This window comes from Procambarus clarkii, chromosome 25, assembly GCF_040958095.1.
Source record: "Procambarus clarkii isolate CNS0578487 chromosome 25, FALCON_Pclarkii_2.0, whole genome shotgun sequence".
Lineage (NCBI taxonomy): Eukaryota > Metazoa > Arthropoda > Malacostraca > Decapoda > Cambaridae > Procambarus > Procambarus clarkii.
Window position 1 is genome coordinate 31,315,833 of NC_091174.1, and position 25,454 is coordinate 31,341,286.

Consider the following 25,454-nt stretch of genomic DNA (forward strand, 5'->3'; position numbering starts at 1 on the left):
AGGTCGGTGCTTCCTCCTTCATGTCAGGATATTTTCTCCAGGTTTTCTTATTAGTAAAACCAAACCTCTATTTTGTCTTCTGTCTTCATTTCTTATCAGACTTTGTGATAAATGATTGACTTTCCAAGGTTCTGGCACAATAAACTAAGCTACTAACATGTTTAGAACAAAAACACGAAGATACGCATGCATGTAGATATATTAAATAACTACCTATATTGCAGACAATTTGTCTTTGCTTACCTGCTGATATCTGAAAAATATTTAATTTTTTTATGCCTTTCACTACAGATTATAAAAATGCAGTTTTTAAGAGGATTCAAAAAACTTTTAAAAATAGTAGAAGGATATGTACATTTGATTCAACGCTTGACAATGGAAGCCGAACTGCGGTACTGTAGAAACAAACAAATAGTGACCCGTTCAGAGATCAGGAGCCCAACTCTGAGTTTATCTAAGTCGTACACGGAAGAATTCGGTGATTTGTTTGTATAATCTCCATCATTTTCCAGCCTTTTGTCGTCATGAGGGGGCTTAGTGGGCGGCTGTCGGAGTGTGATGCTCTATGGGACAGCATGTCTTCTTTCCATTTGAAGCCTTATGTTCTTGCTGCTGTTTTCACTAATTTCGCTGGTTGCTTTTACCTCTTCCTCATGTTTCATTTTTCTTCCCCACCTCTTCTCCTTTCTGATTGTTCCTTCCTGCCGACTCGGCCGATCCTGAATATTCTTTCCGATATCTTCTGTTTTGACGTCAGGTGATTGGGGAAGCACTTTCTATCACCTGTAGAACTGTGGCACCTGACGTTGAGCGAGGGGACGTTTTTATTGTCAGACTTTGCCTTTGTTGCTGAGCCCGATCTCGACGGAATGACAGTTCTTAAAGTGACAATTGCATGGTCAATCTTAATATTTTGGGTGCATCCACTATGTACCCTTGGGGGTACCTGGCAGAGGTCTGGACGGGTGTCATATCCTTTAATTGTAGCATCATGAGAGGTATGGGGCTTAATCGTGGACGAAATTATATTCATGTTCATTTATGTGCCGATTTCTGACCCTCATTCAATTCGGCTGTATTGAAAGCAAAGGTCAACAAATTGATCGAAGCTGTGAACGCCAAGAAATCCGGACTCCACCTGCCAAAGAATATTGAGAAATACAAACCTGGATACGCATATGGAAATGTCAAGACACACAAGCCTGTAAACCCACTTCGGCCAATCATCAGCCAGATACCCACACCCACGTACAGACTGGCGAAGCGACTCAACGGCTTGCTGACTCCTTATGTCCCTTGCACCTTCAGCCTGAGGTCTCCAAAGGAAATTGTTGACTTACTGCGGGGCACACGGGCCACAGGGATAAGAGCCTCGTTGGACGTAGAATCACTGTTTACCAACGTACCTGTGGATGAAACAATCGGGATGATAGCAGACAGAGTGTATCGTGATCCGGCCTGTACTCCTCTTGACATACCAGAAAACATTCTAAAGAAATTACTCCAAGCTTGTACTAAAGAGGCACCCTTCTTGAGCCCGGATGGGCACATGTGTAAGCAAGTAGATGGGGTCGCCATGGGTTCTCCCTTAGGTGTCCTGTTTGCGAACTTCTACATGGGTACCATCGAGCAAAAGGTCTTAGTCGACATGAAATTGAAACCGGCCATATACTGCAGGTATGTTTATGACATTTTTACACAGGTACCTGATGTCAGACATCTACAGGAGCTGAAGGAGGCATTTGAACAGAATTCTGTGTTGCGTTTCACTTACGAGATGGAGAAGGATGGGAAGCTACCCTTTCTAGATGTAACAGTCATGGAAAGAAGCGGAGGTTTCCACACTGCAGTCTACACTAAGGAAACAAACATAGGAATGTGCCTCAATGCCAACAGTGACTGCCCAGACAGGTACAAGAGGAGAGTCGTTAACGCTTATGTCGACCGTGCTCTCAGCCACAGCTCAGGATGGAAGCAAGTCGATGAAGAACTCTGTAGGGTAAGGCAGGTCCTAGTCAACAACGACTTCTCCAATGGTTTCGTTGAAGACATCATAAGAAGGAAGGTGAAACGCCATGCAACCTCTGAAGAGACAACTAACACAACACCTGTACCCCTATTAGACTATTTTACAGGAACTTCTTTTCCACAGCCCATAAAACGAAGGAAAGGGTCCTGAAAGATATTGTTAATAGAAACGTTATCCCTAGAGACAAAAATCAGAAGATACAATTAACGATCTACTATAAAACCAAGAAAACTGCCAACCTACTCATGAGAAACTCTCCAGACACAAAGCAGAACGCTTTAAAAGAGACCAACGTCGTCTATGCCTTCAAATGCCCACTTGGGGACTGTAAGCCTCAAAAATCTCAACATATAGGCAAGACAACAACATCTCTTTCCAAGTGATTAACGATGCATAAGCAACAGGGCTCCATTAAGGAACATATAATCTCTTCCCACAACCAGACCATCACCAGAGAAGTCTTAACAAAAAACATGGAAATCATCGATAGATACAGCGACAGCAGGCGGCTAGATATCTGCGAGGCACTACACATTAAGAAGTTGACACCAGCAATCAACAGCCAATTAATGCACAACTACATTCTAAAAACTTCAAGACTCCGCACCAATATAGAAGCATCAAGAAATATGGGCCAATAGGCCTTCTGCAGTCTAAAACCCCCTTGTTTCGTGTTCTATCCTGTGTTGAAAGTTTTGTTCACCTCATCCAAAACTGTTGTAACATATCACCTCACGCAAAATACGGGTATAAAATGAAAAATGAAAGCTGTTTAAATCATTGCACAGTAAGAACTCTGTTTAAGTGTTTGCAGGTTATAGTTGTGTGTGTGTAAATAAAAAGTCTTTGAAAATGTAATAAGTTATTACGAAACGCGTTCAAGTGTCACGTCAGACTAGAAATAAAAATGAATTTTGGAGAATTAATTTTTCAGTTACCATCAACAGTGAAAAAGAATATAAGAAACATTGAGAAAATTCGTGTTAGAATTATTAATCTTACTTTTTCGGTCATATTTAATAATATATATATATATATATATATATATATATATATATATATATATATATATATATATATATATATATATATATATATATATATATATATATATATATGTCGTACCTAGTAGCCAGAACTCTCTTCTCAGCCTACTATTCAAGGCCCGATTTGCCTAATAAGCCAAGTTTTCCTGAATTAATATATTTACTATAGTTTTTTTCTTATGAAATGATAAAGCAACCCTTTTCTCTATGTATGAGGTCAATTTTTTTTTATTAGAGTTAAAATTAACGTAGATATATGACCAAACGTAACCAACCCTACCTAACCTAACCTAACCTATATTTATAGGTAAGGTTAGGTTAGGTAGCCAAAAAAAGCTAGGTTAGGTTAGGTTAGGTAGGTTAGGTAGACGAAAAAACATTAATTCATGAAAACTTGGCTTATTAGGCAAATCGGGCCTTGAATAGTAGGCTGAGAAGTGCGTTCTGGCTATTAGGTACGACATATATATATATATATATATATATATATTATATATATATATATATATATATATGTCGTACCTAGTACATAAGAACATAAGAACATAAGAACAAAGGTAACTGCAGAAGGCCTATTGGCCCATACGAGGCAGCTCCTATTCTATAACCACCCAATCCCACTCATATACTTGTCCAACCCGTGCTTGAAACAATCGAGGGACCCCACCTCCACAATGTTACGCGGCAATTGGTTCCACAAATCAACAACCCTGTTACTGAACCAGTATTTACCCAAGTCTTTCCTAAATCTAAACTTATCCAATTTATATCCATTGTTTCGTGTTCTGTCCTGTGTTGATACTTTTAATACCCTATTAATATCCCCCCGGTTATGTCCATTCATCCACTTGTAAACCTCTATCATGTCACCCCTAACTCTTCGCCTTTCCAGTGAATGCAACTTAAGCTTTGTTAATCTTTCTTCATATGAAAGATTTCTAATTTGGGGAATTAACTTAGTCATCCTACGCTGGACACGTTCAAGTGAATTTATATCCATTCTATAATATGGCGACCAAAACTGAACTGCATAATCTAAATGGGGCCTAACTAGAGCAAGATATAGCTTGAGAACCACACCAGGTGTCTTGTTACTAACGCTGCGATTAATAAATCCAAGTGTCCGATTTGCCTTATTACGAACATTTATGCATTGATCCTTTTGTTTTAAATTCTTACTAATCATAACTCCCAGATCCCTTTCGCAATCCGACTTCGCAATCACAACACCATCTAGCTCGTATCTTGTAACTCTATCATCATTACCTAACCTCAGAACTTTACATTTATCAGCATTAAACTGCATCTGCCAATCCTTTGACCATTTCAAAACCCTATCTAGATCAACTTGAAGTGATAGTGAGTCCTCCTCCGAATTAATTTCCCTACCGATTTTCGTATCATCGGCAAATTTGCAAATGTTGCTACTCAAACCTGAATCTAAATCATTTATATATATTATAAACAACAGAGGTCCCAGGACAGAGCCTTGAGGCACTCCACTTACAACATTTTCCCACTCTGACTTGATTCCATTTATACTAACTCTCTGTTTCCTTTGGTATAGCCATGCCCTAATCCAGCTTAATATAGCACCCCCAATACCATGAGACTCTATTTTTTTAATCAGTCTTTCATGTGGCACTGTATCAAAAGCTTTGCTAAAGTCAAGGTATACAACATCGCAATCCTTACCACTATCAACTGCCTCAACAATGCTAGAATAAAAAGATAACAAATTTGTTAAACATGAACGGCCATTTATAAAACCATGTTGCGACTCAATTATTAATTTATGTTTTTCAAGATGAAGACGAATTTTATTTGCTATTATAGATTCGAGTAACTTTCCCACAATAGACGTTAGGCTAATTGGTCGATAGTTAGATACAAGTGATCTATCTCCTTTCTTAAAAACTGGTATCACATTAGCAACTTTCCAAAACTCTGGCACTCTGCCTGACTCTATTGATTTATTAAATATGGTTGACAGTGGGTCACAAAGCTCCTCTTTGCATTCTTTAAGCACCCTAGCAAACACTTCATCCGGCCCTGGGGATTTGTTTGGTTTGAGTTTTACTATTTGTTTAAGAACATCCTCCCTGGTAACTGCTAAACTCGTCAACCTGTCCTCGTCCCCACCCACATAGACTAATAGCCAGAACTCACTTCTCAGCCTACTATTCAAGGCCCGATTTGCCTAATAAGCCAAGTTTTCCTGAATTAATATATTTACTATAATTGTTTTCTTATGAAATGATAAAGCAACCCTTTTCTCTATGTATGAGGTCAATTTTTTTTTATTGGAGTTAAAATTAACGTAGATATATGACCGAACCTAACCAACCCTACCTAACCTAACCTAACCTATATTTATAGGTAAGGTTAGGTTAGGTAGCCAAAAAAAGCTAGGTTAGGTTAGGTTAGGTAGGTTAGGTAGACGAAAAAACATTAATTCATGAAAACTTGGCTTATTAGGCAAATCGGGCCTTGAATAGTAGGCTGAGAAGTGCGTTCTGGCTATTAGGTACGACATATATATGTATATATATACATACATATATATATTATGTTGTACCTAGTAGCCAGAATGTCGTACTCGGCCTGCTATGCAAGGCTCGATTTGCCTAATAAGCCAAGTTTTCCTGAATTAATATATTTTCTCTAATTTTTTTCTTATGAAATGATACAGCTACCCATTTCGTTATGTATGAGGTCAATTTTTTTTATTGGAGTTAAAATTAACGTAGATATATGACCGAACCTAACCAACCCTACCTAATCTAACCTAACCTATCTTTATAGGTTAGGTAGCCGAAAAAGTTAGGTTAGGTTAGGTTAGGTAGGTTAGGTAGTCGAAAAACAATTAATTCATGAAAACTTGGCTTATTAGGCAAATCGGGCCTTGCATAGTAGGCTGAGAAGTGCGTTCTGGCTACTAGGTACGACATATATATATATATATATATATATATATATATATATATATATATATAATATATATATATATATATATATATATTTATTAAATATGACCGAAAAAGTAAGATTAATAATTCTAACACGAATTTTCTCAATCTTTCGTACATTATGCTTCACTGTTGGAGGTAAATCAAAAATCACTTCTCCAAAATTCATTTTTATTTCTAGTCTGACGCGACACGGGCGCGTTTCGTAAAACTTATTACATTTTCAAAGACTTCACAAATACACAACTGATTAGAACTTGCGTTTCCCTGATTTTATATCTACATTTGAGTAGATATATGAAACTCTCATGAGAAACTCTCCAGACACGAAACAGAACGCTTTAAAAGAGACTAACGTCGTCTATGCCTTCAAATGCCCACTTGGGGACTGTAAGCTCCAAAAAACCCAGTATATAGGCAAGACAACAACATCTCTTTCTAGGCGTTTAACGATGCATAAACAACAGGGCTCCATTAAGGAACATATAATCTCTTCCCATAACCAAACCATCGCCAGAGAAATCCTAGTAAACAACACAGAAATCATCGATAGATACAGCGATAGCAGGCGGCTCGACGTTTGCGAGGCACTACACATCAAGAAGTCAACACCAGCAATCAACAGCCAATTATTGCACAACTATATTCTACCCACCTCAAGACTCCGCTCCAATATAGAAGCATCAAGAAATATGGACCAATAGGCTTTCTACAAACACTTCTATTCAATATCCATTGTTTCGTGTTCTGTCTTGTGTTGATACTTTTAATACCCTATTAATATCCTCTAATGCCACATCATCCTTCCCACCTTACTCAAATGTAATGCCACATCACCCTTCCCACCTCACTCAAATGTAGATATAAAATCAGGGAAACGCAAGTTCTAATCAGTTGTGTATTTGTGAAGTCTTTGAAAATGTAATAAGTTTTACGAAACGCGCCCGTGTCGCGTCAGACTAGAAATAAAAATGAATTTTGGAGAAGTGATTTTTGATTTACCTCCAACAGTGAAGCATAATGTACGAAAGATTGAGAAAATTCGTGTTAGAATTATTAATCTTACTTTTTCGGTCATATTTAATAAAATATGTCTACAGGAAAGACTGCTACCAAAATATACTAATATATATATATATATATATATGCGAACAAGCCCGAATGGTCCCCAGGACATATGCAACTGAAAACTCACACCCCAGAAGTGACTCGAACCCATACTCCCAGAAGCAACGCAACTGGTATGTACAAGACGCCTTAATCCACTTGACCATCACGACCGGACAAAATGAGGTGATAGCCGAGGCTATATGAACCACCCCACCGCCGGCACTCGGATAGTTATCTTGGGCATAGCATTTTACCAAATCACCTCATTCTTTGGGGCACACGTGAGGAACACAAATGCGAACAAGCCTGAATGGTCCCCAGGACATATGCAACTGAAAACTCACACCCCAGAAGTGACTCGAACCCATACTCCCAGAAGTAACGCAACTGGTATGTACAAGACGCCTTAATCCACTTGACCATCACGACCGGACAAAATGAGGTGATAGCCGAGGCTATATGAACCACCCCACCGCCGGCACTCGGATAGTTATCTTGGGCATAGCATTTTACCAAATCACCTCATTCTTTGGGGCACACGTGAGGAACACAAATGCGAACAAGCCTGAATGCCCCAAAGAATGAGGTGATTTGGTAAAATGCTATGCCCAAGATAACTATCCGAGTGCCGGCGGTGGGGTGGTTCATATAGCCTCGGCTATCACCTCATTTTGTCCGGTCGTGATGGTCAAGTGGATTAAGGCGTCTTGTACCTACCAGTTGCTTGGCTTCTGGGAGTATGGGTTCGAGTCACTTCTGGGGTGTGAGTTTTCAGTTGCATATTGTCCTGGGGACCATTCAGGCTTGTTCGCATATATATATATATATATATATATATATATATATATATATATATATATATATATATATATATATATATATATATATAATATATACATATACTACCTGGAAATAGTCAATCCCTTTGTGATAATAGGTAATACAAAACATACTTCTCCCGTTCATATTAATAGTAGCCTATGGGCTACTTACTGCCTAGTCTTTGAGTGGTGTATCATTCAAATATAATCATGTGATGTATCCGTGGATCCGTCTCTTCGAGGCTTGTTCAAAATTATTCACAGTATCCTACTCCACGTAATGATAAATCCAGTTCCACTAAAATAAATGTTTGTGTTGGGAATTTTCATAACAGTACCTCATCTGTAATCACAGAAAAGGTCTTCTGCACGCTCGCCACCAGAGCAGGCGGTCAACTTCCACACCGTGTGATAGTTGGCAAGGTGCATTACCTAGGAGGTCAGCCCCCACTCTCATCCTTTACATTCACGGAAAAGACGGAAGGCCTCCTAATGTTATGTGTATTGTCGGGTAGAACAAGCTTGACTCCACAAGATATCCACTGCCACTGCTACCCATTGAAGGGGTGGATACAATGGGCCACAGACGATTGTAAGTCAAGACTACCCCACTCGACGGCCACGCATTCATACAGGAGCGACCTCCTCAGGATCCCCAAAGACATCGCAGGCTTAGACCAATTTACATGAACCAGGAAGGAAAGGATCTTATACTATACTTCGAGAGCGAGACGAACCTTGAACGACTAACAGACCACGACGCCGGCATTTTTGACGCGAAACTCCGTACCCACTTCCCATACCCATTCCAAGCCGCAAGAAGTCTTCATCAGCGAGACAAGCAAATGGGTCACAGTCATGGGCGTGGATGGTATCGCCAATAGCATGCGAGAAGAAAACTAAAGCATTCTCTGATTCCCTCCTTGAAGGTGCCGACGGCAAGTGCCTAACCATGAAGATCACCTTCACCAACTAGGCCGCAGCTACCCAATCCACCATGCAAGGATTCAGTTGCTTTGGCATCAAGATCCCACCCTACCGTGTGAAGGAACGCTTCTACGAAATACAACAAAGTTTCAAGTGCTACAAGTGCTCACACCCCACCAACAAGTGCCAGCATCGAGTCCAGAAATGCAGTCTCTGCGACAAGGACCACCACTACACAATCTGCAGGTCAGACACTATGCTGCCTGCTCTGCAAAGGAACCCACCCTGCGACTTCCTTCACTGCCCCCGCAGACAAGAATTCATCCAGAAACTGGCTAAACTCAAGCAAGCCGAACCCTCCACTACCTCCACCGGCGCATCTGACACTGCATCCATCACCTCAGCTCCCATCGACTAACCAGAAGACTTCCCAGTTCTACCAAACAGGGGTTCCACCCACCAGACAACCCGGCCTTCCCATTGAGAACCAAGTACCAATCAGCACCCTCTCAGCCTCTCGCCTCACGCAACGTCATTATACCTGTTCTGTTTCGCCTAGCGAATCTGGAACTTGGAGACTCATCTGTCTGACGACGTCTGGGAACTCCTGCACCATGTGCCAGTAGCTCAACTGTTCTCGAACTGCCTGGATCTCCATCACTGGTCAATTTACCTGTGACGCTATATACAATTATTTTGTTACTCAGTCTACCTAACAGGGGTGCCTTCCAGCTACACGCCCTGGTAATTAGCTCTGGGCCCCACCTCACTTGCCGACCCTAATGTTTAGGGACCTCACTATTAGTCTTTCACTCTCTCACATGACTTCAGTGACCCTCACAATGCGCCGGAGCTACAACTCTCGGCCCCTCTTGGTAAAACTTCAAAGTACCACATCAAGGGCTGGTTCCTCCCAACCACTCGGTTGGGAGACTCGGGGCTGGTCCCTTCATGTGCACAAGTAAGGTGCCTCTATGCCCCTTGTGTGGAGCCTCGGGTCATTCTAAGACGAAGTGCTCGTCTTTCCAAGTTCACTGCATTAATTGCAGTGACGCCATTCCTGCCTTCTCCCACGCGTGTGTGCATTACAAATTTGAGGAAGTCATCCTTAATTTGAAACATCGCGATCGTTTATCTTTTTTCCGAGACGCCAGGTTTGCTGTCTTTCCTCTTTCTCAGGCATATCTTATGCTCGTTTATGGCGTTCCACTCCTCCTCGCCCTCTACCACTTTAAAAGTTCTGCAACTGTTTCCAGGCTTTGAACCCCGACACCTCCACCACCTCCCCATCTTCTATTCCTTTGCCTTCTAGGCCAGTGGGTCTTCCTCATGGTTCTCCACCTGGTGCTTCCTTCCTTCCCAGTCTTCCCTGTCTCCTGTGCCTTCTTCCCCTTATCGCCCTAATCCTTCTTTTAGAACTCCCCTCTGTCTTTTGGCTCTCCACAATGCATTTCCGTCTAGGGCGTTGTACATCCTCCTCCTGGAAATCTTCATGTTGACAGCTTCCATTCTCCCTCTCCTGTTGATTGTTGCCCAGTACATTGCTGCTGGTACGCTAGTCTCTCTAAGTCAGAAACCTTTACCTGGCTCCTCTACTTCTTCCTCACTGGCGGGTAAGAGGGCATCGCTATATTCCTCGCCTTTCGCTTCCGACTATATCCTTGCAACCCTCCCATTTCACTGACAGTCGCCTGACCCAGCTATAGAGGTTCCCATGGTCCTTCATTCTCTCTCTCGGATGCTGCCCTTGATCACGTGCACTCCCTTGATTCTGTCCTTCCTCCCTCCGATTTCCTTGACCGCCCCTCTCTCATTCCGGATTGTGTCAGTCCGCCTCTGGCCCATGCTCCCGCTCCCTTAACTTCATCATCTTTGCTAGATTTATCTTTGCCCCATAACCACGATTTCTCTGACCCTGATCTTGATCTTATTTAGTATACTGTGTTCTTCTTTGCCTTGGTTTCTCCCTTGTTATCTCTGTTTCTGTTATCTGTATTTTTTGAGAATGTCTGTTCGTTAATGGAATATTCATTGTTTTATGCCAGCTTCTATGAACTCCAACTTCTGATCATACAGTTTTCACCGCTTTGTGTCTGTCTCTAGGAGCCGATGCTTAGCATCCATCCTGGTCACTTCCGCAGTTATTCCTTTCTCTTTCCCACTACAACTTTTGTGGGGCTCATAACTCTACTGGTCTCTTGATCCGTAATGATATTCCCTTCGTCCCCCTACTTTTTCAGTCGCACATTCAGTGTTCTGCGGCCCGTATCTTTGTGAGTAAATGGTACACAATCGGTTCCATTTATGTCCCCAAAAATCTCATGCTCTCTCTTCCTGATCTTAAACACCTGTTGGACTAATTACCGGTGCCTATGCTCCTTTTGGGTGATTTTAACTGTCTACATAACCTCTAAGGCATGCTGACAGTTAAACTCTTGCCGTCTCCTAAATTCTGAGCGTTAAAATCATGCCATCTCTTCTGAATTCTGGTGAACCCACTCATGTTGACTCATGCACTCGCACCCTTTCCTGTCTTGATGTTTCTTTCTGCTCATCTTCTCTTTATTTTGATTTCACGTGGCGGGTTTATGATGACTTCCATCACAGTGACCATTTTCCCATCCTTTTCACCTCCTCTTTTCACCTTCCCCACTCCTTCCCTAGGTCGCAGTTTGCCAATGCTGACAGGAATTTATTTGCCCTACACACTACTCTTTCCGACCTCTCTGATTTGGCTCTTTCCCGAGCCCGCCTCCTTTTTCATGAAACCATCTTCTATGTTGCTCTCTGCTCTGTTCCTCGCTCTACCTCCAGGGCACACTCAAGTGCGTTCCCTTGTGGAATGCAGACTGTGCTCGGGTTGTCCGCTGCAAGCGTGCAGCCTGAAGAAACACCGACACCTACGGACGGCTGATTCTTTTATTTTGTTTCGGAAGGTAAGTGCGGTAGCCGTAGAGCCATCTATACCGCTAAAGCGTGAAAGGTGGAAATCTTATGTCTCCACCAGGGAGCCGGTCGGCCGAGCGGACAGCACGCTGGACTTGTGATCCTGTGGTCCTGGGTTCGATCCCAGGCGCCGGCGAGAAACAATGGGCAGAGTTTCTTTCACCCTATGCCCCTGTTACCTAGCAGTTAAAATAGGTACCTGAAATTAGTCAGCTGTCACGAGCTGCTTCCTGGGGGTGGAGGCCTGTTCGAGGACCGGGCCGCGGGGACACTAAAAAGCCCCGAAATCATCTCAAGATCATTACGATTGACACTCGTCTCCCTCAGAGCTGGAAGAAAATCCGTAAGATAGTAAGTGAGTTTGTGCCAGATGTCTCACCAGTTCCTTCATCTCCATGGTTCTATTGTGGCAGATCCGGTGTGGTCGCATCCGAACTGAGTTCACACTTTTCGCTGTTAGCCCCGGTTCACATCTTTCTCCCTCTTTCCTTTCTCGTAAGTCCCTATTTGAATCTCCCTTATATTGAATCATTGTCCCTTATATTTTAGCCCACATCTCCAGCTTCCCTCTAATGCCCCTTTCTCTCTCACGGAACTCCAGTCTGCTCTGGCCCTCTGTGGTTCTACGCCAGTGGGCCGTAGAACCTACATAATGACATTCATTATGAGGTGCTTCACCATTTCCCTCCAATGCACCTTTCAGCATTAATTGAATTTTTATACCCTAATCTGGAAGTCGTCGTCAGTCCCCGAGAATTGACTTGAGGCGGTTGTTCTTCCTATTTGAAAACCGGGTTCTCTAAGGATATCCCATAAGGACTTCCGTCCTATTGTCCTAGCTAGTTGCGTCTGCAATCTTTTTGGATGCAGGGTCAATGTCCATCTGATGTGGTTCTTGGAACGCTATCACCACCTCTCCTCTTCTGATTTTGGTTTTCGCAAGTGTCCCAGCACAACTGATGTCTTAGTGAACTTGGTGGATTCGTACTGCCTTTGCTGCGATGACCTCCGTTGTTGCTGTCCTTTTTGACCTAGAAAAGACGTATGACACCACCTGGAGATACCATATTCTCTTCCAAATCCATTCTTTTGGCCTACATGGCATTCTCCCTCTCTTCCTCCAGAGCTTTTTCTCTAGTCGTTCCTTTAGAATAAAGCTTGGTACCACCCTCTCTCTTTGCCTCTATTCGGCAATACGACGGTATACAACAAGATAGTGTTCTGAACACTACTCTATTTTTTCCTAGTTACCCAATGGTCTTCTTTCTTAGCTTCACATTGGATTTTCTCAACTCTCTATGTTGACGATCTTACCCTCTGCTGCCAAAGTGATGACTTGCCTCCTCCTCCAACGGCGGCATTAATTTGCGATTGATGCCGTGTCGTCTTGGGCCACCAATCTTGACTTAAAGTTCTCTACATCTAAGACTTGTGTTATGACTCTTACTCAGAAGCAGGTCGTTCTTCGTCCCTTTTTGTCGCTCTTTGGTAAGCCCCTTTTGTATGAATATTCTACTAAAACGTTTGGGGGTTAATCACTGACACCCTCATGTCTTGGATATTATATATATATATATATATATATATATATATATATATATATATATATATATATATATATATATATATATATATATATATTATATATATATATATATATATATATATATATATTAGTATATTTTGGGTAGCAGTCTTTCCTGTAGACATATATTATTAAATATGACCGAAAAAGTAAGATTAATAATTCTAACACGAATTTTCTCAATCTTTCGTACATTACGCTTCACTGTTGGAGGTAAATCAAAATCAATTCTCCAAAATTCATTTTTATTTCTAGTCTGACGCGACACGGGCGCGTTTCGTAAACTTATTACATTTTCAAAAACTTTAGTTCACAAATACACAACTGAATAGAACTTACGTATCTCCGATTTTATATCTACATTTGAGTGAGGTGGAAGGGGTGATGTGGCATTAACACAAGACAGAACAAAATGTGGTATTAATAGGGTATTAATTTCATCAACACAAGACAGAACAAGGGTATTAATAGGGTATTAATTTCATCAACACAAGACAGAACACGAAACAATGGATATTGAATAGAAGTGTTTGTAGAAAGCCTATTGGTCCATATTTCTTGATGCTTCTATATTGGAGCGGAGTCTTGAGGTGGGTAGAATATAGTTGTGCAATAATTGGCTGTTGATTGCTGGTGTTGACTTCTTGATGTGTAGTGCCTCGCAAACGTCAAGCCGCCTGCTATCGCTGTATCTATCGATGATTTCTGTGTTGTTTACTAGGATTTCTCTGGCGATGGTTTGGTTGTGGGAAGAGATTATATGTTCCTTAATGGAGCCCTGTTGCTTATGCATCGTTAAACGCCTAGAAAGAGATGTTGTTGTCTTGCCTATATACTGGGTTTTTTGGAGCTTACAGTCCCCAAGTGGGCATTTGAAGGCATAGACGACGTTAGTCTCTTTTAAAGCGTTCTGTTTTGTGTCTGGAGAGTTTCTCATGAGTAGGCTGGCCGTTTTTCTGTTTTTATAGTAAATCGTCAGTTGTATCCTCTGATTTTTGTCTGTAGGGATAACGTTTCTATTAACAATATCTTTCAGGACCCTTTCCTCCGTTTTATGAGCTGTGGAAAGAAGTTCCTGTAAAATAGTCTAATAGGGGGTATAGGTGTTGTGTTAGTTGTCTCTTCAGAGGTTGCATGGCTTTTCACTTTCCTTCTTATGATGTCTTCGACGAAACCATTGGAGAAGCCGTTATTGACTAGGACCTGCCTTACCCTACAGAGTTCTTCGTCGACTTGCTTCCATTCTGAGCTGTGGCTGAGAGCACGGTCGACATATGCGTTAACAACACTCCTCTTGTACCTGTCTGGGCAGTCGCTGTTGGCATTTAGGCACATTCCTATGTTTGTTTCCTTAGTGTAGACTGCAGTGTGGAAACCTCCGCCCTTTTCCATGACTGTTACATCTAGAAAGGGCAGCTTCCCATCCTTTTCCATCTCGTAAGTGAAACGCAGCACGGAACTCTGCTCAAATGCCTCCTTCAGCTCCTGCAGATGTCTGACATCAGGTACCTGTGTAAAAATGTCGTCAACATACCTGCAGTATATGGCCGGTTTCAAGTTCATGTCGACTAAGACTTTTTGCTCGATGGTACCCATGTAGAAGTTTGCAAACAGGACACCTAGGGGAGAACCCATGGCGACCCCATCTACTTGCTTATATGGGCATATATGTGCCCTTGGATGGGCACATGTATAAGCAAGTAGATGGGGTCGCCATGGGTTCTCCCCTAGGTGTCCTGTTTGCAAACTTCTACATGGGTACCATCGATCAAAAAGTCTTAGTCGACATGAACTTGAAACCGGCCATATACTGCAGGTATGTTGACGACATTTTTACACAGGTACCTGATGTCAGACATCTGCAGGAGCTGAAGGAGGCATTTGAGCAGAGTTCCGTGCTGCGTTTCACTTACGAGATGGAAAAGGATGGGAAGCTGCCCTTTCTAGATGTAACAGTCATGGAAAAGGGCGGAGGTTTCCACACTGCAGTCTACACTAAGGAAACAAACATAGGAATGTGCCTAAATGCCAACAGCGACTGCCCAGACAGGTACAAGAGGAGTGTTGTTAACGCATATGTCGACCGTGCTCTCAGCCACAGCTCAGAATGGATTAGGAAGCATAACCAAGCAAATATTGCGACAGCCAGAAAAATGATAGGATGTATTACGAGAACTTTCAAATCCAGGGATCCAATCACAATGGTTGTACTCTTCAAGTCACTTGTGTTGTCCCGTGTTGAATACTGCTCAGTGCTCACTTTCCCCTTCAGAGCAGGAGAGATTGCTGAAATAGAGGGAATACAGAGAACATATACGGCACGCATAGACACGATAACGCACCTAAATTATTGGGATCGTCTCAAAACCCTCCAAATGTACTCACTAGAAAGAAGACGAGAGAGATATCAAATATTATACACCTGGAACATACTGGAGGGCCAAGTACCAAATCTACATAGTAAAATAACAACGTACTGGAGTGGAAGAAAATGGAAGATACTGGATATGGAAGAAAATGCAGAATAGTACCAGTGAAGAACAGTAGGGGTGCTATAGGCACAATCAGAGAACACTGTATAAACATCAGAGGTCCACGGTTGTTCAACACCCTCCCAGCAAGCTTAAGAAATATTGTCGGAACCACCGTGGACATCATCAAGAGGAACTAGATTTATTTCTCCAAGGAGTGCCGGACCAACCGGGCTGTGGTGGGTATGTGGGTCTGCGGGCCGCTCCAAGCAACAGCCTAGTGGACCAAACTCTCATAAGTCAAGCCTGGCCTCGGGCCGGGCTTGGGGAGTAGAAGAACTCCCAGAACCCCATCAACCAGGTATCAACCAGGCTACTCCATTGTATTTCCTGACCACACCTTTATGTGTCGCTTTTCCCCGGAGACTAGCATCTTCACGGCCGAACTTTATGCGATTTTGAATGTTTTTCATCAACTGCTTTCTCGCTGTCAATCTTCTTTTGTCGTTGACCCTTGCAATGCCCTCATGGCTCTAAGAGTTATTTAATCCAGTCCATCCTGTGGTAGTCGAAATTCAACATTTGCTCTTTCTTATCTCCAGCAGATTTAAGAAAGTAGAGTTTTGCTGGGTTCTCAGCCATATTGGTGTTTCCTTAAATGAGCGTGCGAATGCTGCCACTACGGAGGCTATCCGCACTTGTCCTATTTCCAACAAAGGTGTTCATTATTTCGACTTCTGCCCAGTTATTCATTTCTCAAACCATGCCCATTGGCAGGGGCAGGGTCGTTGGTCTTCTGTTACTGGTAACAAGCTGTGTGCTCTTAAGAGTAGTGTGTGCCCCCATGGCCTTCCTCCTACCACCGTAACCGGCGGTGGAAAACGGCTCTATCGAGGTTATGTATTGGCCATCCATACCCGTTTAATTTCTCTCTCACTGTCACTGTCATTGTCATTTTCACTGGCATTTTTTTCTTTATATAACTTCATTCGTTTTGTGGCACTGCTCTGGGTACCTTTACGCTTTGTGGGAAAGTTGGGAGTTGCCAAAACATCAAGAGAGGTGCTGGGTCCTGCAACATCAAGAGAGGTGCTGGGTCCTGCAACATCAAGAGAGGTGCTGGGCCCTGCAACATCAAGAGAGGTGCTGGGTCCTGCAACATCAAGAGAGGTGCTGGGCCCTGCAACATCAAGAGAGGTGCTGGGCCCTGCAACATCAAGAGAGGTGCTGGGTCCTGCAACATCAAGAGAGGTGCTGGGTCCTGCAACATCAAGAGAGGTGCTGGGTCCTGCAACATCAAGAGAGGTGCTGGGCCCTGCAACATCAAGAGCGAGAACGTCTGGAGCGGCAGGGGAAAGATCTTTAGTGGTTGCTCCAAGATCTGGAGCGGCAGGGGATGTGGCTGGGTGGCAGTGTGAGGTGGTGAGGCGGGCTGGTGTGTGTTGATTTATTCAGCGTAGTTCCATTGTTGCAGGTTTTGTCTTGCTCCAGCAGTTTCTGAACTCTGTTCTTATTTGTTTTGCTTTTGGTTTTAGCAAACGCCTTAGAGTGCTACACTACAACATGGTCTAAAGCATTATAACCTTGGATCCCAATTAATACTTTAGGAGTCCTGAGGCTTCCAACTGAAGACCAATCAGGGTTTCATGCATTGCTCCCCGTGCTCTGTGGAGTTGGAGAAGCATTGGAGGTAGGACTTGTGGACTATAAACGAGGATGCATGAGGGGGGGGGGGGCATTGCATGAAAACCTGATTGGGGTTCAGTTGGAAGCCTCAGGACCCCCTAGAAGACTCAGTGGAATCCCAGGTTGCATTGCTTTTGACCATGTCATTGTGTAGTGGTCAAGAGTGTTTGATTGGGGGGTATAAAAGGTGTGCGGGCTCGAATCCTCTTCATGGCTCTTACTGATTTTCTCATTGATACTTCACGTCAATGTGATTTCACTGTGAATCACATATGATGTTCAATATGTACCATATGTACTGTACAAACAGCAGCATCACATTTGATGTTCAATATGTACCACAAGTACTGTACAGACAGCATGACATATGTCGTTCAATATGTACCACTAGTACTGAACAGACAACATCACAAATGATATTCAATATGTACCACATGTACTGTACTAACAGCATCACATATGATGTTCAATATGTACCACATGTACCGTAATGTCATCAAATATAATGCCTAGTAACAACCCATAAATTGTCCATTCAACATCACATGCATTATCCAATAATCACCACATGTATTGTCCAGTCGGCACCATATATTGTCCAGGCAACAACACATATAATCTACACTAAATACTATACATATATTCAAGTAAATACCACACATAATGTTCTGTCATCACCACATATAATATCCAGTCAGCACAATACATAATATCCAGTCAGCACAACATTAATGCCAAGTCAGCACAAAATAATAAGTCCAGTCAGCACAACACATAATGTCCAGTCAGCACATCATATAATGTCCAATCAGCAAAACACATAACGTTCAATCAGTACATAAAATATAATTTCCAGTCAGCAGAGCACAATTAGTCCTGTCAGTACATCATATAATGCCCAGTCAACACAACATATAATGTCAAGTCAGCACAATAAAAAATATCTCTTCAGTACATCATATAATATGCAGTCAGAACAACCTATAATGTCCAGTCAGCACAACCTATAATATCCAGTCAGCACAACATATAATGTCCAGTCAGGACAACACATTATGTCTGGAGCCGGTCGGCCGAGCGGACAACACGCTGGACTTGTGATCCTGTGGTCCCGGGTTCGATCCCGGGCGCCGGCGAGAAACAATGGGCAGAGTTTCTTTCATCCTATGCTCCTGTTACCTAGCAGTAAAATAGGTACCTGGGTGTTAGTCAGCTGTAACGGGCTGCTTCCTGGGGGTGGAGGCCTGGTCGAGGACCGGGCCGCGGGGACACTAAAGCCCCGAAATCATCTCAAGATAACCTCAAGAAGATAGTCAGCACAACATGTAATGCCCAATCAGCACAATATATATTGTCCAGTCAGCACACCACATAATGTCACCACATATAATGTCAAGTCGACACAAAATATAATGTTCAGTCATCAAAACACATAATGCCCAGTCAGCACAACACATAATGTCCAGTCAGGACAACACATATTGTCCACTCAGAACAACCCATACTGACCAGTCAGCACAACATATAATGTCCAGTCAGCACAACATATAATGTCCAGTCAGGACAACATATAGCCTCCAGTTAGCACAACATTTAATGTCCAGTCCACACCAACACAATGTCCAGTCAGTACATCGCATAATGTCAAAGTCAGCACAATATATAATGACCAGTCAACACAACACACAACGTCCAGTACATGATATAATGTTCAGTCAGCACAAAATATAATGTCCAATCAGCACACAATATAATGTCCAGTCAGCAGAACATATAATGACCAGTCAGCACGACATATAACGTCATCACCACAACATAAAATGTCCAGTCAGCACAACCTATAATGTACAATCAGCACAACCTATAATGTACAATCAGTAAAACACATATTTGCCAGTCAGCACAACCTTTAATGTCCATTCAGCACAACCTTTAATGTCCAGTCAGCACAACATTTAATGTCCAGTCCACACCAACATAATGTCCAGTCAGTTCATCACATAATGTCCAGTCAGTACGTCATATAATGACAAGTCAGCGCAACTTAAAATGTCCAGCCAGGACAAAACACAATGTCAAATCAGCACAACACCTAATGTCCAGTCAGCACAACACGTAATGTTCAGACAGCACCTCACATAATGTCCAGTCAGCACAATATATAATGTCCAGTCAGTATAACCTATAATGTCCAGTCAGCACAATATATAATGTCCTGTAAGCAAAACATATAATGTCCAATCAGCACAACATATAAGGAACAATCAGAACAACATGAAATGTAACTTTAGCAAAACACATAATATCCAGTCACCTAAACATATATTGACCAGTCAGCACAAAATATAATATCCAGTCAGCATAAGATATAATTTCCAGTCAACACATCCTATATCGTCCACTCAGCACAACCTATAACGTTCAGTCAGCACAACATATATTGTCCACTCAGAAAAAACCATAATGTCCAGTCAGCAAAACATATTAAATCCAGTCAGCACAACATGTATTTTCTAATCAGTACACACTTAATGTTCAGTCAGTACATCATATAAATTCCAGTCAGCACAACATACAATATTCAGTCAGCACAACATTATATGACCAGTTAGCACAACGTATAATGTTACATCAGCCCAACATTAAATGCCCAGTCAAGACAACACATAATGTCCAGTCACCACAACACATAATGTACAGTCATCACAACACATAATGTCTAGTCAGCACAACACATAATTTCCAGTCAGCACCACATATATTGTCAAGTCAGCACAAAATATAATGTTTAGTCATCACAACACATAATGTCCAGTCAGCACAACACATAATGTCCAGTCAGCACAACACAAAGTCTAGCCAACATAACATATAATGTCCAGTCGGGACAACATATAATGTCCAGTCAAGACAATATATAAAGTCCAGTCAGCACAACTCATAATGTCCAGATAGCAAACTCATAATGTCCGGTCAGCACATCATATAATGCCCAGTCAGCACAACACATAATGTCCAGTCAAAAAAAATATTATGTCCAGTCATCACAACACATAATGTACAGTCATCACAACACATAATGTCCAGTCAGCACAATATATAATGTCCAATTAGTAAAACATTTTAGTGTCCAGTCAGAACAACCTATAATACCCAGAATGCACACAAGCTAATGACCAATCAGCACAATATATTATGTCCAGTCAAGAAAACATTTAAGTCCAATCAGCAAACTATATAATGTCTAGTCAGCAAAACATATAATGTCTAGTCAGCACAACATATAATGTTCATTCTGCACAACACATAATATACAGTTAGCACAACATATAATGTCCAGTCAGCACAACACATAATATACAGTTAGCACAACATATAATGTCCAGTCAGCACAACACATTTTTTTTTTTTTTTATTTTTACATGCGAACATGCGAATAAATACAATACAATAAATATAATAAAATAAGAAACCAATAACAAACAATCAGACAACAAAAAAATACAGAAGCACAAAGCAAATTAACACAAAGTAACACAAATACACTAAATACCGGCCTGAAGGGCCGACAACAAAATCACAACAATGAACATTAACACAATGAAACACAGGAAAAATAAACAACAATACTGGACAGAAGGATAACGGAAATACAATAAATACAACAAAACAACAGTCATGAAAAACACAACACCGGCCTGAAGGGCGCACAATAGGTACAATACATTGCAAACAAACCACAGGTCATAGCAAGCACACAGACTACTCAAATTGTTCATACTTAACCGGCCACTCCGCTGCCGGGAACCGAACACAATACGCCTCCCACAGTAACATGACGTCATCCGGAAAAGGCACAGTATTAACAGTACGAGGATCAGGCATCAACTCCGGCACACCCACAACAAAACACCGAGCCCGCTGTACCCAGATGGAAGAAGGGCACCACGGAACAGGGTGCACGCGGTCAATAATATCAAACTGCAAAGGATGCTGCGCATCATGCGCCACTCCGGAGGCCAAGACGAGAGGGAGAGGCTCCTTCCCACGAGGCCGGGCAATGGGCAGCGCACTGGGAGCCTCCTCGGCCGCCCCACAGCGCTCCGCGTCAACCACCGGACGTTGTTCCTGCCGGGACCCCCCACGCTTGGCATCCTTCTTCAGTACCAGCTTGATGCCTCGGCGCGCACCAGAACTCTCACCATCGACGTCAGGAGGAGCGACCACCCCCCCACTGCGGAGAACCTTCTGCAGGAGAAAGAACAGGAGGTAAATCATAGGTACAAACATCGTCAACAGCAGATACATGGACGTCAGCCACCACCAGCGACGTAGAGCGCGAAGCACCCGGAGGCGCCACATCATCTCCCGAAGTTCCACCTGCGTCGGAGTTCTCTGCATCAGCCCAAGCAGTAGAAGAACGCCTGGACCGCTTGGGCACTGGCCGCACATCCTCACAGCAGGAGGCGGACCCAGAACCACGGGCCTCACGAACCGGGTGAACCGACGCCCGTCGGAGAACGGCAGCAGCCTCTACCACAGGGAGAACCGGACCACACACAGCAGGAGGCACCGCAGCCACCCCAGCACCCAGCACAGGAGGAACCCGAGGGGAGGACGCAGGGCCAGGGTCCACAGTCGAAGACGAGGAAGCCGACGGCGACGCACCGCAGGGATCACCAGGAAGGTCCACGGGAACAGCAGGGCCAGAGACATGGTCAGGAGGAACATCCGACGGCACCGCAACACCCGGAGGATGGTCTGCAACAACCGGGGGAACGTCGGGTGACACTGGGGGAGCCACAGCAGCGAACGGGACGCTCACCTCCTCACCCCCGGAGTCCTCCTCCAGAGGGAGCGGCGGGAAATCCTCCTCACGGAACAAGTTCACAGGAGAGACCGGAACAGCAGTACACCCGGCAGCCTGATGCCCCAACAAGCCACACCGGAAGCAAGTACGGGGTTGCCGGGCATAAAACACATGCACGTAGTACCCCAACAGCCGGACAGAGCACGGTATGTCCGACATCAGTCGCATCCCGAGGGTCCGAATGTTGGTCTTCACACCCGAATACGTGCCAGACGACAGTGAGTTCATCCGCACACTGACGACGGAGCCGTACCTCTGGAAGAATCGCCGGAGGAGAGTTTCAGGAAACTCCATTGGGGCGCCATGAACACTGACATACGTCACAGCACCATTACGGTCTGAAATTGTCACAGACCCGGTGCCGTCCTGTAGCTGCAAAGTACGTCCCTCGTACCTCCGTAAGAAAGCACGGTACACCGCCTCACCCACAAACTTGACAACAACACGGTGAGCAGTTACCAGCTCAATGCCATATACGTCCCCAACCAGGACACGAAGCATGGCACTCAATACCACGTCCACCAGCGGGTATCCAGCACGGCCAGTAAACTCCAATCCAATGGAGTTTACCCTCACGACAGGGGGAAGAGGGCCGCCCATCGTAAAAGCGCCACGTCCACACCACCAGGAACAGCAGGGAGGGTAGAGACACCCGCACCCCCTGCCGGCGAAAACGGCAACCACCTTAAACTACCGGAGCGAGCAGGCGACACGTCCTCACTGCACGGTAGCTCAGGAGCAACTCCCAGCACAACACATAATATACAGTTAGCACAACATATAATGTCCAGTCACCATATTGTATATAATGTCCAGTCACCATATTGTATATAATATCCCATCAGCACAACACATAATGTTCAATCAGCACAACACATAATGTCCAGTCATCACAACACATAATGTCCAGTCAGAACAATATATAATATCCAGTCAGTAAATCATTTTAGTTTCCAGACAGAACCACTTATAATACCCAGTCGGCACAAAAGCTAATGACCAATCAGCACAACATTATGTCCAGTCAAGATAACATATAAGTCCAGTCAACAAACTATATAATGTCTAGTCAGCACATCATATAATGTTCATTCCGCACAACACATAAAGGCCAGTCCACAAAACCTATAATGTCTTGTTAGCATAACATATTATGTGCAGTCAGCACAACATTGGAGGGTGGATGTGACTTTTGTGCAGGAGGTGGGGTTGTTACATGTGTTGACTGAGGGGTTTACGGTGGTGTTAAACCCTTCGCGTGGTTTGCATGGGGGTACGTTGATCCTGCTTTCTAAGAGGGCCCCGATTTCCGTGCTTTACACCGAGATGGACGAGGGTAGTTGGGTGCTGTTGGTTCGGGTATTCTTTTTGGGGTCTGAGGTCTCTCTCTTGAACGTGTACGCGCCGTCTGGGACTGTGCAGAGGCAGGACCGGGAGGTTTTCTTTTCTCATGATGTACTGCATTTTTTTGCGGCACGATACGAGGGAGATGATTTTTGGGGGAGATTTTAATTGTATTACGTCGGCGCGGAATAACAATAGTCTTCGTCCGGTAAATATCTCGCCGGCTTTGGCTGCTACCTTGAAGAGTTGCGGGTTTCGGGATGTACCTGTGTTGCAAGAGGATCCTTTGGAGTACACCTGTGTCTCGCGTGGGGCTTGCTCTCGCCTTGATCGGTTTTTCGTGCCTACTGGGGGTGGGGTCTGTTTTTTCGTTGCAGACGGTTCCCGTGGGGTTCTCGGACCATTGCATGGTGGTGTTGCAGGTGGGGATTCGCAGCCAGGTGCGGGTTGGCCGTGGCTGGTGGAAGCTGAATTGTGGGTTGCTGAATTGCCCGGTTGTATGTGCCCAGTTCTAGGCCCGGTGGGCTGTCTTGGCCGCTCAGAAGGGGGCGTTTCCCTCGGTTCTGGAATGGTGGGAGTGGACTAAGGTGGAATGTCGGTCTTTTTTCGGGTGCTGGCGAAGCGGGAGGCGGCGGGAAGGTTTGGTCTGTTCCGGGTCTTGCAGGCACAGTTATTTCGCCTGTATGGGTTGCTAAATCAGGGTTTAGATAGGTTCTCGGTGTGTAAGTATCTCATTTGTGGGCTGCGGGAGGAGATGGCTGAGGGGGTACATATGCGGGCTAGGGTGGAGGAGCAGTTCTGTGGTGAGAAGCTCTCACAGTTTTTACTGCGAAGGGACTGAAGGGACCGGGTGGGTCGTGCCTCTGTTCTGTTGGCAGGTCTTCATCGGCCGGATGGTTCGGTTTTGTCGAACACGGGTGGTCTGACAATTGGAGTCTTTGTATGGGGCGGTTTGCGGGGGATGAGGGGTTGATGGGGTCCTTCCTCCAACACTGTACAGCAGGGTTGTCGGAAATGGATTGTGTGGGTCTTGGGCGGGAGGTTAGCTCTTCGGAGCTTTGGGGGGTTGTACAGTCCTTTCGTCGTGGTAAGGTTCCGGGGTCGGATGGGTTTCTGATTGAGTTCTATGTCAAGTTTTGGGATGTGCCTGGTGCCGATTTTTTGGAGGTGGTTCGATTTTTGTCTTCGGAGTTTGTCTCTGTCTGATTCGCAATATGATACCTGGTTGATACCTGGTTGATGGGGTTCTGGGAGTTCTTCTACTCCCCAAGCCCGGCCCGAGGCCAGGCTCGACTTGTGAGAGTTTGGTCCACCAGGCTGTTGCTTGGAGCGGCCCGCAGGCCCACATACCCACCACAGCCCGGTTGGTCCGGCACTCCTTGGAGGAACAAATCTAGTTTCCTCTTGAAAATGTCCACGGTTGTTCCGGCAATATTTCTTATGCTTGCTGGGAGGACGTTGAACAACCGCGGACCTCTGATGTTTATACAGTGTTCTCTGATTGTGCCTATGACACCTTTGCTTTTCACTGGTTCTATTCTACATTTTCTTCCATGTCGTTCACTCCAGTACGTTGTTATTTTACTGTGTAGATTTGGTACTTGGCCCTCCAGTATCTTCCAGGTGTATATTATTTGATATCTCTCTCGT

The 25,454-nt window shown here is 43.9% G+C and overlaps 1 protein-coding gene across 1 annotated transcript in view; it reads left to right on the plus strand.

Annotated features, from left to right (window-relative positions):
- LOC123756312 (dynein beta chain, ciliary-like) overlaps window positions 1-25,454 on the plus strand; it is a 225,836-nt gene that overhangs the window by 146,462 nt on the left and 53,920 nt on the right. The window contains exons 14-16 of the mRNA XM_069331027.1: window positions 292-392; window positions 16,940-17,241; window positions 21,580-21,859. Of these exons, the coding sequence (XP_069187128.1) occupies window positions 292-392; window positions 16,940-17,241; window positions 21,580-21,859 (683 nt within the window). The remainder of the gene's footprint in view (window positions 1-291; window positions 393-16,939; window positions 17,242-21,579; window positions 21,860-25,454) is intronic.